General features: G+C 46.1%; 1 protein-coding gene across 1 annotated transcript in view; it reads left to right on the top strand.

Moving 5' to 3' along the window:
* FBLN5 (fibulin 5) overlaps nt 1-16,894 on the top strand; it is a 79,448-nt gene extending 62,554 nt beyond the window's left edge. Inside the window, exons 8-11 of the mRNA XM_003786991.3 lie at nt 1,840-1,962; nt 2,999-3,125; nt 7,716-7,911; nt 15,945-16,894. Coding sequence (XP_003787039.1) covers nt 1,840-1,962; nt 2,999-3,125; nt 7,716-7,911; nt 15,945-16,106 — 608 coding nt within the window. The 3' untranslated portion in view covers nt 16,107-16,894. The remainder of the gene's footprint in view (nt 1-1,839; nt 1,963-2,998; nt 3,126-7,715; nt 7,912-15,944) is intronic.
* Nucleotides 16,895-19,055: the final 2,161 nt, after the last annotated feature.

Here is a 19,055-nt window from a genome sequence, read left to right as displayed (position 1 = left end):
AGACCTAGAGGCTGGCTAGCCAGGTTCAAATCCAGCTTTCCTGTTTGCTTGTTATCTGTGAACTTACCAAAGTCAAATTACCTAACCTCTGTGAGCCTCAGTTTTTCTTCTGTAAAATATGAGGAGCAATAGCACCTCCTTCTCAGGGGTCAGGTGTGGATTAAATAAGATGAGGATGGAAAATATCTAACTCAGCGCTTAGCACATAGTGAGCCTGAGGAATTGATAGGTGTCTCTACTACTTCTGTTCAAGGTATGGAGTGAATCTACAAACTTAGAAGTAAACTAGGACTTTCTGTGTTACTCTGGGCTGGGGCCAGAGACCTGGGGCTCGTCGAGGGTCCTGGGGGACAGGGAGGGAGCATCACAGAAGCAGATGTTACCAGAGTACGCTTTACTCTTCAAATCAGCATCCTAATTCTGCTGCCTCATGACTCCTCTCCTGAAGCCCACTGAGAGAGACAGGAGAGAGGTTTTACTTTTTGGATGTTAGTGGCATTAGGTGTGTGCTGCCTGAAATTATCTGATGGTGGAAAAGCAGCCTTGTTTGCACTGACACCCTCTCTGGGTGATTCCAGCCACAGTGGTCTGTGAGTTAGAGAGTAATTTGAGGACATGTCACATGGGGAAACTAGTGAAAACAAGTTTTCGGGAAACAACAAATGCAAGAAAAACATGTTTTCTTTGGCGTGCTTATTGAATGAGGCTCAAATGGGGGCTCCGTTGCCAAACTCTGTGTGTGATGAAGAGTGTCTTTCCTGGAAGTCTGCTTCTGCATCAGCTGCCGCAGCCTATGTGAACAAGTTGTAAATCACACAGGCAGTGGCTCCTCCTCCATGGCCCATCTCTGCAGACAGAGGGTGGCCCAGCTCTAGGCTGGTTCCAGGCTGGCTGGAAGCTGCTGTTCCCATGTCCCCAGGAGGATCTGAGGCAGGCGGGCTACAGAGAGACAATCTGTATATCTACCCCATGCCACTCTAGAGTTTTCTCTTTCTGGGAGTTTTTTTGACACAATGAAGTTTTTTTTGGGGGGGGGGTTGCTGTTTGTTTTTTGGGTTTTTTTTTATTGAGACAGAGTCTCACTTTGTTACCCTCAGTAGCGTGCCATGGCAATTTCTTAAGCAATTCTCTTGCCTCAGCCTCCAAAGTAGCTGGGACTACAGGTGCCTGCCACAACGCCTGGCTATTTTTGTTTGTTTAGTAGGTCTGGGCCAGATTTGAACCTGCCAGCCCTGAAGCATGTGGCCGGCACCCTAACCACTGAGCTACAGGTGCCCCCCGACACTGAAATTTTAATGTAAATAAAACCACGGCCTTCTGGATCTGTCCCACTTAGCTATGATTTAGGATCTTTATTATTCTTCAACTTGGGGAGGTAAAGGAGTATTTGTAGGAGGCATGACGCTACTACAAGTGCCCCCCTGAGAAGACTAGGGCCTGGGAATATGTCTTGGGTCTCAGGGAAGAGCTCTGTACCTAGAACACTCCAGTGGGAAAAACAGCTCAGCCTCATGGACAGGTCAGAGATGGAGGGTAGATTCACCTACAGGGAAAAAATAAGTCAATGCCGAGTAGAAATGTAGCCCAGCTGGAGGCAGAGGCTGTAGAATTGTTGGAGGTGCATTTCCATGAAGGAAAGAATTTCCTCATGATTATAACTGTCCAGATATTCATGGGTGGCCTCGGTAGTAGCACCCCATCACCAGAAGTGTTCAAAAAGTAAACTGACAACTCTTGGCAGTAAAGCCATCACATGTATCGGGAGAGTGTGGGACCACTGCCTTTCCTTCCCCATGTTGTCTGTGATTATAAATAGCAAGTATAACTTGTCGCCTTCAGATATGGACGAATGCAGCTTCTCTGAGTTTCTGTGCCAACATGAGTGTGTGAACCAGCCTGGCACGTACTTCTGCTCCTGCCCTCCAGGCTACATCCTGCTGGATGACAACCGAAGCTGCCAGGGTAAGGCTGTCTGGAGGGGCCTGACTGGGGGATGTGTGAGGTGGGGCTGACTCAGGGGTCACCCGACATCTTCACCTGGGGACTCCTGCACAGCTTTGGGAGGATGGCAGGGGTGAGGGTATGAGTGGGTGCTAGTGGCGCCCAGAGTGGCAGTCCTAGGAAGGATGACTCATCCTTTAGCCAGGACATGGGCCACTCACATTTCTGCAATGAACTCTGCAGGTGTGATGGTACCCTCTAAGGGCGGCTTCCTGCCTCCTCAGACAGGTCTCTGCAGTCTTTCTGAGGGCCACTTCAGACCTAGCCAGGACTCTGTGGCATGGCCCTGCTCATGGACCAGAGCCCAGGCTTTCTCATGTGGTCTGGGGGCAGTTTGGTCAGCCTTCCTCCACTGACTTCCTAGAGAATAGTTGCCAGGGAGACCTCATGCACTTGGCTGCTATGTCTCTGGAAGGGTGGGGTCCCAGGGGTGAGTCTTTTTCAGATTGGCTGCTTGGCCTGATTTCTGGCCCCATGCTTCCCCCAAAGGGGGTCAGTGTGGGAGTGACTGACCCATTCTCAGCCTCCCTGAAACCTGTGCTGTCCCAACACCAGGCAGGAATTCTCTGTGGAGGTGCTGAGCAATAGAAATATCACACAGGCTACCAGTGTGAGCCATCTGTGTAACTTTACATTTTCTAGTAGCCACATTAAAAGAGTCAAAAGAAATGGATCAAATTACTTCTAATACTATATTTTATTTAATGGACTATATAAAAAATAGTGTAAAATAAAAATTATCAGCGAGATGTTTTACATTTTTTTGTACTAAGTTGTTGAAATCCGGCGTCTATTTTCTACCCACAGCACATCTCCATGTGGACTAGGCACATTCCAGGTGCTCAGTAGCCGCATGTGGCCAGTGGCTGCCACATTGGATAGTGCAGCTCTGTAGTGAGACCCAGGCAGTCCCCTCCTCCTCCCCCCACACCTGGCCCAGGGCCAATACTGTGCACCTGCTGCCATGCCTCAGCTTCTCGTCTACCCTGCATTTCAGACATCAACGAATGTGAGCACAGAAACCACACGTGCAGCCTGCAGCAGACTTGCTACAATTTGCAAGGGGGCTTCAAATGCATCGACCCCATCCGCTGTGAGGAGCCTTATCTGAGGATTAGTGATAAGTAAGTCCTGGCTTCCTCTTGGGAAATGGGAACATGGGTGAGGGGTGAGGAAGCTCAGGAAGTTTCACCCTAGAGTATGACTCCTTGGTATATGAACTTGGATAATTGATTTCATGAACTCCTCCCGGAAAAAGTGCTACATGCCTCATTGCTGAATATCACTAGAGTCACTAGATGGCCAAAAGGGTATTTCCAAGGTGACCGTAGTGATATTCAGCAATGAAGTATGTAGCACTTTGGATGAGTTCATAAACTTAATTATCTGATCTTGCAGAGAGTATTTTGAATTAAAGGACCTCAGAGGTCACCAGGCATTGGAGGGAGCTTTTCCCTGGCTCTCCTGGAAGTATGGTGTATCACCAGCCAGGAAATCAGGAGACCTGGCCTGCTACTACTACATGTGCTGGAGTGTGCGAGTGTGTGTGTGTGTGTGTGTGTGTGTGTGTGTAAAAGAACAGAGTAGAAGAGAGCAGACTGGAACAGGAAATATCAGAGTACATTGCACATAGCAGGAGTCAGTATTGTTTTTTGAAACTTTTTTTCAGTTATGTGTGTATGCAGTACAAAATGTGTTACCATGAGTTATCAAAAAATTGTGTAAAACATTATATTACAAGTTATAAGATAGAAACATATCCCTATCTACAACAAAATACTTTTCAAAATTTTTGACCACAATGTACAGAAAGAAGCACACACACCCACTGTTCTCTATTACTCCCCCCTCATACCAGAACTATGTGAAGATTGTCTAGAAAGCTAGCCAAGAGGAGAGGCAGGGTTATTGAACCTCCTTTTCCCTTTAACAACTTTGTTCTGGATGCAGAAGACGTTTTAGATTTGGGCTCTTCAAATGCAACTCTCATAGGACTCACCTGGGGACCTTGTTAGATAGCTTGTTCTAATTCAGTGGGTTTGGTGTGGGGGTCTGAGACCTTGCTTTTCTGGCAAGCTCCCCAGTGAACTGAATGCTTCCCTGGACTGTTTTACGAATAGTGAGGTGCTGGGGAGTTTGCCAGAGATTCTCAGTACTTGAGAGAATTTAGCCTGTGTTAATCTAGTCTATGATTTCATCACAGTCAACATTTGTCTAGATCACCAGATGGCAATTATTAGAGTTGAGAAGAGAATCAAAGTGGATTTGGAATCTACTCTGGAATTAGGACCAACAGGTTTTGTGGGTAGCTTAGAAGTTAGGGAGAGCAGCAGAAACACAGCCGGGCTCCCAGTGTTGGCCACCAAAACATTTATCAACAGTGAATGCACCAGGATGGTAGTTTTCTGTTCCTGGTGAACTAGGAGTTCCTTGTCCTTTCTTTTAGTCCTAATTTAACCATCTCAGCTCCTCTTGGCCTCCACACATACAGACACATACACGCACATGTGTTCATCTCTGCCCTCCTCTCTTTCAGTGGTTACCCCTGAGCAATGCCAGGCCCTTGCTCTGGAGACAAAAGGATAAGTCAGACACACTCATCTTGCCCTCTAGAAATGCAACCTCTAAGAGAGGAATTCATGGCTTTCCAGCGTGGTTTCCACTGTGATCAAAAATTGGCAAAAGAGGACCAAGCTGGGACAGGCAGGTCCTTTAGAGAGGTCTTCACTTGTTGCTAAGAGCTGTGCTTCTAAGCAGCCCTTTAGAACAGGGCTCTTTTTTCATTATTCCAGGTTAATTTGAGGGCACAAAGAATTAGGTTACAATGTTTGCATTTGTTAGGTAGAGACCCGCTTATAATTATGTCCCACCCCTGAGGTTTGCAATATATCTGAACATTGTGCCCATTAAGTGGGAGCATGTCCACCCCCCCAGTTCCCTTATCCCCCCCTCTCATTCCTCCACCTTGAATTGATTTGAGTTTTATTCTTATGTGGCCATGTATTAGATTGGCTACTGGCTTCATATTAGTATTGAGTACATTGGCTTCTTGCTCCTCCATTGTTATGATACTTTACTGAGAAGAACATAGAACAGGGCTCTTTGACTTCTGGTTCAAGGGCACTTTGTGGCAGAGCTTCAGGCAACTCTACTGGCTTCTATTCCTGATTCTATCTGGTTCTCTCTGGCTTTCTCCAGGCCACTCTTGTCTGTGGCCAGAGAGCTGAGCCAGTTCAACTCACAGCGCAGAGCTGGTATAGCTGGTGAAGTCTCTGGCATGATACTGAGAACCGTTGCTGACTCTCTCCCCCCAGACACCAGGTGCTCCTTCCAGCTCCTGGCCCTGTTCGGGTGTCCTGTCTCCTGCCAGCCTGAACAGGGCTTGTTCTCACCTTTACCTATGCTCCGGAGTGTCCAGCCTCCCTGCTATTGTGCATGTACTTCCTGTCACATGGAAGGCATTCCTTCCATCTCCACATGGTCAGATTTTGGTTCAGATACCACTTCTCTCAGCTGTTTGCGATTCTCTTCAGCTGGAAGCCATCACTCCCCCATCTAAACTTCTTTTAGGAAACAATGAATTTCTTTGTGACACGTGGCATTTTCATGTGGCTATTTTGGTGCCAGACACATTTTGACTTGGCTATTTTGATATGGCCTTTAAAAATGAAACTAACAATTCTTTGTATTCATTTGTTAATGTTAGTCAAGCTCCTGGTGTGTGCTGGGTGCTGTGGTTTTTGCTCTTAGGGAGCCTATTGTCTAAGAAGGACATTAAAAAAAATTGTCACACAAATGAATCCATACTCATAGACTGTGATAGGTGCTATCAACAGGAAGAATAAAAATGAATAAAAGAAAGAGTAGGCTGGACCTGGTCCAGACCAGGGAGCCTGAAGGCTTCTCTGAGATGACACTGGGCTGGGATGAGATGGTGAGTCAACTTTAAACAGAGAGTGGAAGAGCAAGGGAGTAGCATGTGCAAAGGCCGTAAGACAAGAGTGACCTTTTGCCTCTGGGGAATGGAAAAACCCTGAGTTGCTGTAGCCTCCTGAGTGCAGTGGACAGAGGCCTAAATGGATGTTAGGGAACTTGACAGAGGCCATACCCCATAGGGTCTTAGAGGCTAAAATGGGTGTTTAGTTTTTATTCAAGTCAAAACATGTGGCCACTGAAGAGTCTTAAGCAAGGGAGAGACCTAATCTGATTTATGTTTGACGAAGAGCACTCTGACCCACTAGGAGGCTATCACAGAGGTCCAGGTGAGAGAACATGGTGCCCTGGACAGCCTTGGCAATGACAGTGGAGATGGTGAGAGTGTGAGAGTGGTCAGATTTGGAAGCTATTTTGGAAGGAGGACTGACAGGTTTTGTGGATACATTGGAAGTTAGGCGAGAATAGCAGAAACACAGCCAGGGGTGACTGCCAGCATTGTCCGCCAAGGCATTTATCAACATGTGTCCTCATCCTACTGTGATCTCTGACTCCCTAGGTGGAGTCTCAGGGATGAGGTGAGGCAAAGAGGTGGGGGGAAGGAGGTTTAGGGATGAATCAAGTGGTGTCTATAGCAGGGTTTCTTTGGTAATAAAAGTCAATGATTTTATATTAAGATACGCTGTTACTAGTGTTTAAGATTAGCTTCATTGTATTAGAGATATTTGTGTCTATGATTTATTTCTCCTATCAGAAGGAGAGCCATTTGAGATCAGAATCTTATTTATTGTTGAATTTCCAAAGTGTTTAATGTAATATCTTGTACCTAGTAAGTTCTGCGCTCTTGTTTATCAAATGAGAAGATTCAATTATATTCCACACAGATGGAGCTAAGTGCAATAGAGCATATAAAAGGATTTCTGAGACATAGCAATCTAATACATAATTTCTTTCTTTTAAAATTTCTTAATGAGTGTCTATGACTGAAGAAGTGAAGGGCTATGTGACCAGTGGTACATTTTACTGCCTGAATACATGACAGATATAAAGTGCATTGGAGAATGTTCCAGTGTTCTGAAAAACAGACATCTGAGATTCATTCTCTATCGAGTAGCCAGAATGATTAGCGAGGAAAGACTATCCTATAGGAAACAAAGAGCTCCCCTACCTGCTGGAGAGTTTTTAGACTAGAGCAGGCATCCACAAACTACGGCTGGCGGGCCACATGCAGCCTGCTTAGGACATTTATCTGGCCCGCTGGGTGTTTTTGCCACCACTGCCTGTCCTGCTTAGCAGCCGACTCGTCCCCGGGCCCCGCAGTCTGGCCCTCCAACGGTCTGAGGGACAGTGAACTGGCCCCCTGCTTAAAAAGTTTAAGGACCCCTGGACTAGAGCCAGGAACAGAGACATGCTACAGGGTTTTGCAAAAGTTGTCCATAAAGTCGCCATACATAGAGAAATTGTAGTTAAATGTACCTTTATTTACAAAATACTCATTACAAAATTTTACAAAATATTTACAAAATATTCTCTATGTTGGCCACCTCTTTGTAAAATTTTGTAGTGAATATTTTGTAAATACAGGTACATTTAGCTTCAGTTTCTCATTTTCCCTATTTGTGGTGACTTTATGTGTGACTTTTGGGAGATCCTATATAGTTACAGCATTTGGATGATAAAAATGGGACGTTCTCATTTCCATTGTTTTAAGAGAAGTAGTAGAGATGACCAGCATGTGGAAAGGATTTTCTGAGTTCTTACATGATCTCCCCTCCTACCAGCCGCTGTATGTGTCCTGCTGAGAATCCTGGCTGCAGAGACCAGCCCTTCACCATCTTGTACCGGGACATGGATGTGGTGTCAGGACGTTCCGTTCCTGCTGACATCTTCCAAATGCAAGCAACGACCCGCTACCCTGGGGCCTATTACATTTTCCAGATCAAATCTGGGAACGAGGGCAGAGAATTCTATATGCGGGTAAGAAGTGGGAGGGGAGCAGCGGTCACCCTCTTTATCAGTGGCCTTGTGTTGTTCCACCTAGGAACATGCTCCATGAACACAGGTAAGATTGCAGCTGGGAGGGACAGGTATGAAGAGAGCAGGTGGAGAGATGGTCCAAGGTCTTGGTTTCCACCACTTTCTTGTGGCCTTGCAAAAGTGGCTTTTCCTCCCTGACCCTTGGGATCCTCAAGTGAGATGAGAAGTTAGGCCATCCACTCATTTGACAAATATTTATTAATATACCTAATGTACCTACAATGTACTTTTAGATACTGAGGAAATGACAGTGAAGAAAACCTCCCAAATCCTTGTCCTTTTGGCACTTACATTCCAGTGAATGTGAAGTCATGGCCACAGAAGTGGGCTTTGTCAGTATTTTTCAACACATTGGCCATAACGCTTATTAAATCTAAATGAATTAAATGAAGTTAAAATTGGGCTGTTCTGAAGGCAGTGCATTATCTCGATTGTTCCCAGGTCAATTACAGATCAAAAACTTTGTTCTACATTTCCTCCCATTCTCACTACTGCACTTGACTAGTCTTAAAAAAAAAAAAATTAAAAATTAAATTTCTTCCATGGCCTTAGCCACACTTCAGGGGCTCAATGGCCACTTGTGGCTATTGTATGCAATGGCCCAGAGACAGAATGTGTCTGTCACCATAGGAACATTGATTGGACAGCAATCAATTATCCATATCAGTAAAGAGTTTTAAAGCATACACATCCTAAAATATGTTTACTTTTTTATAAATTGCATACACATAATACTGTGCCATTTGTATGTGTTATTGAGCTGTATATCCTGCACCTTCCAGGGTGACCACTCCTCTTTAGAGACCATGGGTTTAGAGTAGTGTTTTTCACATTTCAGTGTGAATTTGGGCACTTGTCCAAAGAGCAGATTCCAGAGAATCTGTTTCAGAAGATGATGCGTGAGGCCCCATGTATTAGCTCCCTGAGGCTGCTGTAACAGTTTAACATAACCTAGTGGCTTATGACAATGGAACCCAAAAATCTAAAGTCAGTTTCACTGAGCTGGCATCAACATGTTGCCAGGGCTGTGCTTTCCCCAGAGGCTCTAGGGTAGGTAGAACTGGTTTTCTTGCCTTTTCTGGCTTCTGGTGGCTTCTAGACTATGTCCTTGCTATTCCATGTGGCTCTGTGGCCTCATGGCCTCCTTTTCCTCTGTATGTATCAAATCTCCCTTTGTCTCCCTCTTATAATGACAGTTGGGATTAGATTTAGGGTCTATCCAGGTAATCTTCCTAAGTCCAGATCCCTAATCACATCTGCAAAAGCTCTTTTTCTTTGTCAGATAACATTTACAGGTTCTAAAGATTACGACCTAGGTATCTTTGGGACCATTTTTCAGCCTACTGCATCCAGGAATCTGCATTTCTAACAGTTACTGTGTATGATCCTCCAGGATCACTGTGGGGAGCTACACTCAGAGCATAGGCCTATGGCAGTTTACCTGCTTCTGTCAGAGACCAGCCCGAGGGCCTATGAAGAAAACAATCTCTGAACTCTCTAGGGCAGCGGTTCTCAACCTGTGGGTCGCAACCCCTTTGTAACAATGAAAATACATTCTGCATATCGGATATTTACATTACAATTCATAACAGTATCAAAATTACAATTATGAAGTAGCAAAGAAAATAATTTTATGGTTGGGGGTCACCACAACATGAGGAACTGTGTTAAAGGGTCGCAGCATTAGGAGGCATTAGGAAGGTTGAGAACCACTACTCTAGGGTCTCTTTCTCCATACCAGGTGTCCTCAAACTACGGCCTGTGGGCCACATGCAGCCCGCCTTGGACATTTATCTGGCCCGCCGGGTATTTTTGTCTCTGCTGCCTGTCCTGCTTAGCAGCCATCTTGTCCTGGGGCCCGCAGCCCAGCCCTCCAATGGTCTGAGGGAATCAGTGAACTGGCCCCCTGTTTAAAAAGTTTGAGGACCCTTGCTCCATACTATGGCACAGTCTTTCAGTCCTTGCCTATGGGGCTGGAATGGTCTAAAAACAGGGAAGTTTCATAAGCAGCAGTTAGAACAGATTAGAAAAGGCCCCAGGGACTGGTACGTCCTCATTAACATGTTTTTTGGCCAGACCCTAACAGAACCAGATTACAACCCAGGGTGGGGGGCTTTCGAAAAAGTTTGAAATAAGTAGGGGAGAGGACCTTTTGCAAGATGAAAAACATGGAGCTATGTTGATGTTTGTCCTTCCCCCAACCAGGAAGCACTGGCTGTCCAGCAGAAAACCACGTCTGTGAAGCTTCTGTGGGCTTGCTACCATTGGGAAAATAAGCCCAACCCTCTGGCATGGTCCCATCTGGCCTCTCTCATCTGTACAGACACAGTCCTAATCATAGTACACAAAGATGCCCCTCTTAGGAATTTAAAATACCATCACTGCTACCATCTTCCTCTGGTTTTTCCCTCTTGAGCAGGGCAAAGATCTGCAGAGTGTGGGCTTGTCTAGGCATGATTTTACTGATCCATCTATGTTAGTGGGAGACCACCAGCTAAGATCCCCCTAGTCCCAAGCATTCCCTGTGAGAGGCACCCAGTGATGGTTGGGGAAGAAGGTTGTTCTATAGGTGGAAAAGATAGGAGGGAGACCTCTTACCCTGGAACTTTCTCTAGTGCTTAGATTGTCACAGCAACTCGGAGGCCTTTGAAACTCAGAGCTTTGAACTATATGTGGCTTGTGTTCTCTCTGAGAATGTTGAGAAGGGTCCTCATGATTTAGTATTTCTTCTGAGGAGGATGCAAGATGATGAGAAGACAGAGGGATGTAGGCCTCCCATGAGAATGGTTGAAGGAACTCAGGGATGGGGGTGGGAGCTGCTGCTTTGAAAGGTCCCAAGAGCTACACCTGGGGAGAGAAAAAGGGCCTTGATGGGGGCCCTGTGAAGCTATGGGGCATGGGGGCAGGAAAACATATAGAAACCTGCAAATAAGGCAGACTTTCTGCATGTCCAGACTGTCCAAACCTGCAGGACCCTCCTGGGAGGCCCTCATAGTTGTTCTGAGTGGGTTCTGGAGCCAGGCTGACCTGCCTCACTCTGCATTCTACAGTTTACCAGACCTGGGGTTACATAACCTCTCTGGGCCTCAATTTCCTCATCTGTAAAAAAGAGGTAATAACAGTATTTACTTTAGGATTAGATAAGATTATCTACTTAGCACAGCACCTGGAACAGAATGACTGTCCTTATCAAACAAGCGGGGTTTGGTGGGGCTGAAACATTCAATAGCTTTATTTTTCCCACCTTGCTTGTTCAGACCTGTGTACACCTGGGTGACATCTCAGATTGATCCTGACATGTGCCAGGCACTATTCTAAGTGCTTGCAACATAGATTCACAGGCATCTACTATTGGATTGTCTCCTCTCAGAAGACGTATTAGTTCAAATGGAAACCTCTCAGCCTCTGATTCACTGGAAAGTTTCTCCCTTTCCCCAGTTCAGAGCAGGGAAGAGGTGTGGTTCGCTTTTGCACTACCCTCTTCTTTTTCTCCCAGCAATGACGGTGCTGGCTCTGGCTCCTCCAGAGGTGGGAGTGGGGGTGGAAGTAACGGAAGGGGTGAGCTTAGTAGGACCAGAGTCTTTCTCCATCATTGCTATAGTGACCAGGCATTGGTGCTGTCTCTGGGGTACAGACTCAAAAGCTTTTGCTTTCACAAGATGCCTTTGTGGGCTTTTTAGAGATTTACCTAAGGACTTGACCCTGACCAGTCCCCGATATGGGCAGTAGGGCCTGTGGTTGACTAATTGCCATCCCAAACCTCTCTGTCCCTATTTCCCGTGCAGACTTTCCTTGGTGATGGGGGGGGGAGAATGCACTGTATCCTGGCAGGCAGACCTTACACAAGGGCCTTTTAGGAAGCCAACATCAGCACCCTTGCGGTGCCCTTTCCTCACTGTGGCATTCAGGGGTGTCCAATCTGGGGATCATGGGCTGCATGTAGATTATTTGAGGCCTGTTTTGCTCATCTGTGGTGTTGGATGTTGTGAAAATTATTCACAGACCTGTTTTTCGCTCATCAGCTTTTGTTGGTGTGGCAGATTAAAAAAAGGTTGGACATCCCTGGTAGGCTTTCATCTCTAGACTTGAAACCCCCTTTTGATTGAGGTAGAAGCTGGTAAGTACATTTAATGAGATAATAGGTAGGCTGCTGGTGGTGACAGAGTGAGGGAAACAGATCTGGCTTTGGACCACCACTTTACAAGTCCTAGGCACCAGCAATAATTACTATGCTCAAAGCATCAGCAGCAAGTTATATATAGTGGTTGACATGTGCCAGGCACTATTCTAAGTGCTTACTACATAGCAATTCTTTCATCTTCACAGCAATCCTACTTTTACAGATGAGAGCACGGAGGCATAGAGGCTAAGCAACCTGCCCAACTAGTCTCACAAATAATAAGCACCAGAGCAAGATTTGAACCTAGGCAATCTGGCACTAAAGTCTGTGCTCTTACATTTCTCTTTAGAATATAGAGTATTTTAACCCATTCTTCTGGCTCTGGGGTCTCAACAGAAACTGAGATAATAAGAAAAGCTACTTTAACATTCAGTAAGAATAGAAAGTATTCAGTAACTATTAGTTGTGATTGTATAGGTACCATTATGGTCTCTGTTACTGCTGCTGCTATTGCTTTTAGGAGGCGGTGAGTTCTTGGGCCTTGGAGAAGCTGGGAATGCTCCCCATAGGGGCTGGAACATGGTGTGGGAGGCTGGGCTGGATGGCTCGGTCAGGCCCCTGTACCCTGAGATTTACTAAATAGATTACAAGCCCTGGAAGGAGCTTCATCTCACCCCGCACATACTTATGTGCACACACAAGCACATGTATACATCAGCATATACACCCCCATGCATACACATGCCTTGTTCACAACCTTGTTGGCTGTCTGTCTCACTGACCCCTAGACAGAGGACCAGTGATTGGCTCTGGCTGAGAGGCTCAGGGGACACAATTAGGGCCAGAAGAAATATCAGTGGGGTTCAGATGTGCCAAAGTACATTACTCACGCAGATCAAGTGGCAGGACCAAGGGAAGCAGAGTCGCTGCTTGCTGCACATCAACAATGCCATCCCACAAGTTGACTCAGAACAAACCTGAGTGTGTGTGTGTGTGTGTGTGTGTGTGTGTGAGAGAGAGAGAGAGAGAGAGATCAAGGCCCAAGAAGACATATGGCTGGTGGGCTGTTGCAGCCTATTCCCACTGCAGTCAACTCGACTGGTATTCGGTCAATGGTGCCCATTCTTCCATCACCAATGCTTATTTAGTATCACTGTATATGTGTATTTGATCAGGCAGTGAGTTCCTAAGCAAGCAGGGTGTGGCTTCTGTCCTTGAAGAATCCATGCACACTACAGTGGGGAGGGATCAAACAACATAGCAAACACAAGTGACTGTGTTTGCAAAGACAAAGTGATTCTCAAGGGGCGTGGGCTGGTAAGGAAATGGAGAGGTTCTGAGAACTCATCCTAGAGCATCATGGTTAGAAGCAGGAGTTTTGAAGTCAGATACTCTAGTACCATGCACTAGTTTTGTGGCCTTGGGTAGTGTCCTTAACATAGTGTAGATTTATAAGGATTAAATACGGGATATGTGAAAGGTTGTAGGCAAATGCTTGGCATCACCACCATCCTCCCTCATCATCATTTTGCACTAATGACTGCCAGGGCCACCAATACCCAGGAGCTCTTGGGAGGCCTATTTCATTAAGGCCCTAACTCTGCCCTAAAACTGAGTGTGGAATGGATAGCAGTCCTCAGCTCTCCTGGCAGACCTTGAGCAGTACCAGGTGCTTGTAGGTTGGCTTTTCTCAGGGTGCCACACATCTGACCCAGAAGCCTGGATGCTCCAGTTGCTAAGGTTACTTCCAAATGGGAGAGTCTAGGCGTCTTTGTACTCTGGAGACATTTACTAGGAAAGCCCAAAGGAATAAGTTGGAATTTCCACTTGGTGCCTTCCCACTTCCAGACCTTGGGTTTGCAGATCTCCTTCCAGATGGTTGCCCACAACTCAGAGTCTTCGACTCATGGCCTCTGTTTATGCAAATAGCAAAAGCTGGTAAAATATTTGTATATGTAAATGACATGGTCATTTCCCTGTGTATCTGTACCTCCTCAAGCCCTGGCTCAGGGCTCTGAAGTTTTGCGAGGGCAACAAGGAAGTCAGAGCAATTTTCTGCATGAGGAGGTGCCAGTTACGTGGATGCTGACGGGAACAGAGGGAGCCAATGCCAAGAGGAAATTGTGTGGCTGTCAAGCTGCTGATAGCCCTGTGGACAGGGGAGGTCCCAGCACCTGGCGCACACCTGTCTACCAGCCCCACCCTTGTCATACTGTGGCAGCTCTTGGGGATGTTCAGAACTTTATGGGAGCCCTCCCTCTATGAAGGCAGATAAAACGTGTGGTTCACAGAGCATCAGGTTCCCGGATTTCACAGAGCCTATGGCTTTCAGTTTCTGAGCCCGAGGCTGGGCTAGGAGCTTCTGGAAGTCATTGTCCAGCCGTCCCTGTTCTCCCTCATGCTGTTTCCTCTTCAGGTGCCTAGTATTCGTCCATTGTACTGACCCCCGAGCTTCTCTCATTTAGAACAGTGCTAGACAGAAGAAACAAAACACACAACACATGTTAGTTTCTTCTGGTAATTGCACAGTGAAAAAGTCCTGGGTTGGGGGTCAAAGAGAAGCACCCAGATGAAGACTCTTGGCTCTGCCTGGGTAGCAGGATAACTCTAAGCAATCAATTAATCTCACTGACCTCTGTTTGCTTATCTATAAAATGGGGGAAAGAATGAGACATACCTTTTGAACCACCCTTACATAGGGCAGCCAGGGTCCCCTGCCCCGGGCCTGTGCTTTTAGATCAGCACTTCTTGAGTATTCACGGATTGCCTGGCAATTGTGTTCAGCTATGGATTCTGGCTCACTAGAGCTTTGGTGGGGCCTGAGATTCTGCATTTCTAACAGGTTCCTGGTGCTGCTGATACTGCCAGTCCAGGAACCGTACTTTGAATAGCAAGGCGTTTCAGGATTTTTATGAGGATTCTTTAAAACACATGAAAGTGGCTAGAAGAATGCCTCACACAGGATGAGTAATCAGTTGATGTCAGTCCTCTCTCCCTATATTCTTGAAGATTTTAGAAGAGGATTCAGTGGAGGAAAAAGTTCACAGGAAATTATTAGGACCATAGTGATAGGGTCATAGAATGGGGAAGCTGGAGATGATTCCAGGGTATTTGGGAGGGCCTCTTAAATAGATTTTACCTTTCCCAGGCATTACCTAAAAATGTGCTGAACTGGAAAATCATGAAATAGGTCTCTGGAATTGTTAGTTTTTAAAAAAGCATCTTAGGTGCTTTTGGTGCCATTTGTTTGGAAATTGCTAATTTGGTCCAAACTCTCATTTTAGAGATGAGACCCAGAGAGGTGAAGTGACAGCCCTAAGTCACATGGGAGTTTAATCAATGATTCACTCATTACTCAAGATGTATTTTCTGAACACCTACTGTGTTCAAGGCACCATGCTAAGTTCTAGGTTGACTCCATGGTGAAAAGCGTGACCCCAGTCCCTGTTCTTACAGAGCTTTTAGTCTGGAGGATACCTAGACATCAGACGTGGACCAAGTAGATAGTGTAGACAATTACACTTGGTAATATGTAATACACTTTCCATCCTTTGCAAAATAGAGGGTGCAATGGTAAGGGTCACTGGGGGACCTGACTTAGATTGGGGAATCAGGGAAGGCTTCTCTTAGGGAGTGACCAAATAGGTGAGACTTGAAGGGTTAGCAGGGAAAAGCCAGGTGGACGGAGACCAGGCAAATCCAGGGGCCTAGTATAGCACAACTGAGGTACCTGGGCGTTACCAGTTTAACTGAGGTAAGCAGGGGAGCACCCTGACTGAGGTTGCAGAGCCACTGCCCAGGCCTTAGGCTTATGGAAGGCATTCTTTAACTAGTGTTCTTGGTCTGTCCACAGCAAACAGGTCCCATCAGTGCCACCCTGGTGATGACACGCCCCATCAAGGGACCCCGGGACATCCAGCTGGACTTGGAAATGATCACTGTCAACACTGTCATCAACTTTAGAGGCAGCTCTGTGATCCGACTGCGGATATATGTGTCGCAGTACCCATTCTGAGCCTCGGGCTGGAGTCTCTGATGCTGCCTCTCACCAACACCCAAGGACAGAAGAGAGGAAATGAGAGAGAGAATGAGAGTGAGATAGACATTACACCTTTCCTGCTGAATGTTTCCCGAGGAGTCAGCCCCAATGTCCTGACCCCCACCCATACTATTGCAGACCTGTCACTCTGAAGGACAAGCCACCCCCAGCTCCTATGATGCAATTATCAAAAAACGTTATCATTGGTCCCTAATATGAGATTGTTGGTGATATAACGATTTATTTCCACTTTTTTAAAAGAGAAAATAGATTAGGTTTTCCTGGGGTCTGAGTCTGTGTTCAAAGACTGTGAACAGCTTGCTCTCGCCTTTCCCCCCCCTTTCTATCTCTTTGATGCTTTGCAAAGGCCCCATGAGCTCATGGGGGATGCTGGGCATAGCTAGATTGCTTCTTGCGTGCACTGAGAAGGCGATGGAAATGAACCACAGCAGGACCTGAGTTTTTAAAGTCTATTTCAAAACCATGTCTGGTATTTTCAGCCATCAAAGGCGTTTTAGTTGTCCTTAAATTTGTATAAATGTTTAATCATTTCTTGTTCATTCTGAGTATTCTTTTTAAAAAATTAAGTGATAGAATTCATTCAGAAGGCCTTCCGACACATGCTACGTTCTGTCTTCTCAAACCCAGTCTCCTCTCCATTTTAACCTAATGTTTGAGGATCCCTCAATCTTGCTTTCTTTAGAATTTTTACCCAACTGGGTTTGAAGGCAGAAGTCTCCAAACTGATTAAATATCTGAAGAGATCTTGTGTTTGGTTCATTTTGACATCATAGGTGATTAGCATTTGGGGCTGATTCTAGTCCTTTATTATGTGCTGGTTTGGAAAGCTCTCCATAGTGCGTGGCCATCATCTAAGGCAAATTGATGGCATGCGGAGGGCAGAGACATGGCAGTGGCAGAGAAGTTAAGAGGAGCATCAACCCTGAGTCCTATTTTATTTGATTAGAAAACAACCAACAGTTCTTCTCCTATGTGGATTATTTCCGTTATTCTTGCAGAACAGGAATGTATTTAAGTTACTTTTGACCAGTGGTCTTCAACCCTGACTGCATCAAAAGATAACTAGTAGAGATTTGAAGAAAGGACTGATTCCTTGGGACCTTCCCCCAGAGACTCTGATGTCATTGGGCTTAGGTAGGGCCCAGCCATCTGGATGTTTAGAAATTCTTAGAATAAATAGCCAGAGGAGGGGTAGGGAACCTGTAACTGTGGGTCCACATGAGGCCTTCTGGATCCTTGAGTACAACCTGTTGACCAAATCCAAATTTTATAGAACAAATTCTTTTATTGTGTTCCATCCCAGGAATTGAACTGAGAGTTCAGGAAAAAAGTGTACTCCCTGATGGCTGAGGTTGAGTCTTCGGACTGATCCCTGGCTGCTCCCATTCTACTTCTTGGTGATGTGTTTATTAAAGACCTCCTGTGCCAGGAGCTGTTCCCTGGACCCCTTATAACGTCAGTTCTTCAGTGGAGGGAAATAGCACAGCCAGCTCACCACTGCAGGTGCATTTTCTCTCCCCAAGAGCATTACTCACACCCACCACTCACCTAACTTGGCTGTTGGTTGGCTGTGGTTATTCTTTACCTAAAACCTAAGCACATCCTAACCATACCCAGTTGTGCTTCTTCAGTCAGGTTCAAGTGCTGCTACCAATAACATCGGGGGTGGGGGGGGGCTCAGAATGCTCCAGTGTCAAAGCTGAGCCACGATCAGGAGGTGGCAGTGGGCCTGCCCACCCGCCCCGTGTGGGGAGGCTCAGGTGTTAGGAGCCAATGTGGAGTTAGACATGCTGAGCAGCTCGAGCACCAAGCCGCTCTGAGCAACTGACTCTTGGGCTCAACACACGCAGAGGTAAGATTTCCTTTAACTTCTGAAAAAAAAAGCAGGAAGCTTTGTCTTGGTGACCTGAGGACCCACTGGTTTCAGAGGTGCCACATTTGGAACCAGACCCGAGTCTCTTGGGCTTGTGTTTTATTTGTTCATGTCAAAATGTGGCTTCCTGCTTCTAAGAAAAAAGGCACAGAGAGACTCATAAAAGCAGGCTCAAAGGGCTTCTTAGACCTCAGATTGCTCTTTCAAAACATGGTCGGATGAGTTCAGTATAAATGAATCAGAAGCATGTGGGATCAATTTACCTTAAAATACACTTGGGCCTGAAAATTAAGAGAAAAAAGGCCTAGGGCGAAGTGTGTACAGTAAGGTCAAACCCAAAACATTTGGGAAACAGTTATAGAGGCTCCCAGAATCCCCCAAGTCACCCACCCCTTGGGAATCACCGGATTTTTTTTTTTCATAAGATTTGGGGTAAGCCCACCCTCTGAATCCCAGCATTGTGCTCTGCTGTGGAATCTAATGGGGCTGGGCTGTTTTCTGGACCCTGAGACCTTTGGGCTCCCCGTGCCTTTCCCTTCAGTTTTGCCCCATCCAGGAGCTGGGCCAAGAGCTTGGCCAAGAGCTTGTCCGGCGACCCCTGCTCTAAATGCCCCATCAGGTCCTGAAGAGTGCAGGGTGCTGTGAGAGAAGGGGTGCAGATTCAGAGCTGGGACACCTGCCAAAGTCCTTGTGTTACCACCTCATCTTCTGAGTTCCATATGGATGAAAACTTCCATTCAGTTGCTTCTCATTCTAAAGTTTTGTGATTCCTTGAAATGTACTTTGGGGATGACGGCCAGCATTTCCATTAAACTGCAAGTTCAGAGTTTCACAGTGGTTTGCCAATCATAACACTTTCTAATTGGCACAAAATCCGCCTACCTGTTGCCTCTCGGGCTTGGGTAACACACTGAGAAATTTTCTTAGGTAACAGTCTTGGCCCTTGGGGTATTATTTGTCCAGATGGTGAAAACATTTAAGTAGGTCTGATTACTTCATTTTCAGTGGTTGAAAGGTATTTTTGTGGCCTG

Source organism: Otolemur garnettii, unplaced genomic scaffold, assembly GCF_000181295.1.
Source record: "Otolemur garnettii isolate 467f Iridium unplaced genomic scaffold, OtoGar3 scaffold00020, whole genome shotgun sequence".
Lineage (NCBI taxonomy): Eukaryota > Metazoa > Chordata > Mammalia > Primates > Galagidae > Otolemur > Otolemur garnettii.
Note: the sequence above shows the minus strand (reverse complement) of the source record. Positions and strands in the feature narration are given on the sequence as shown.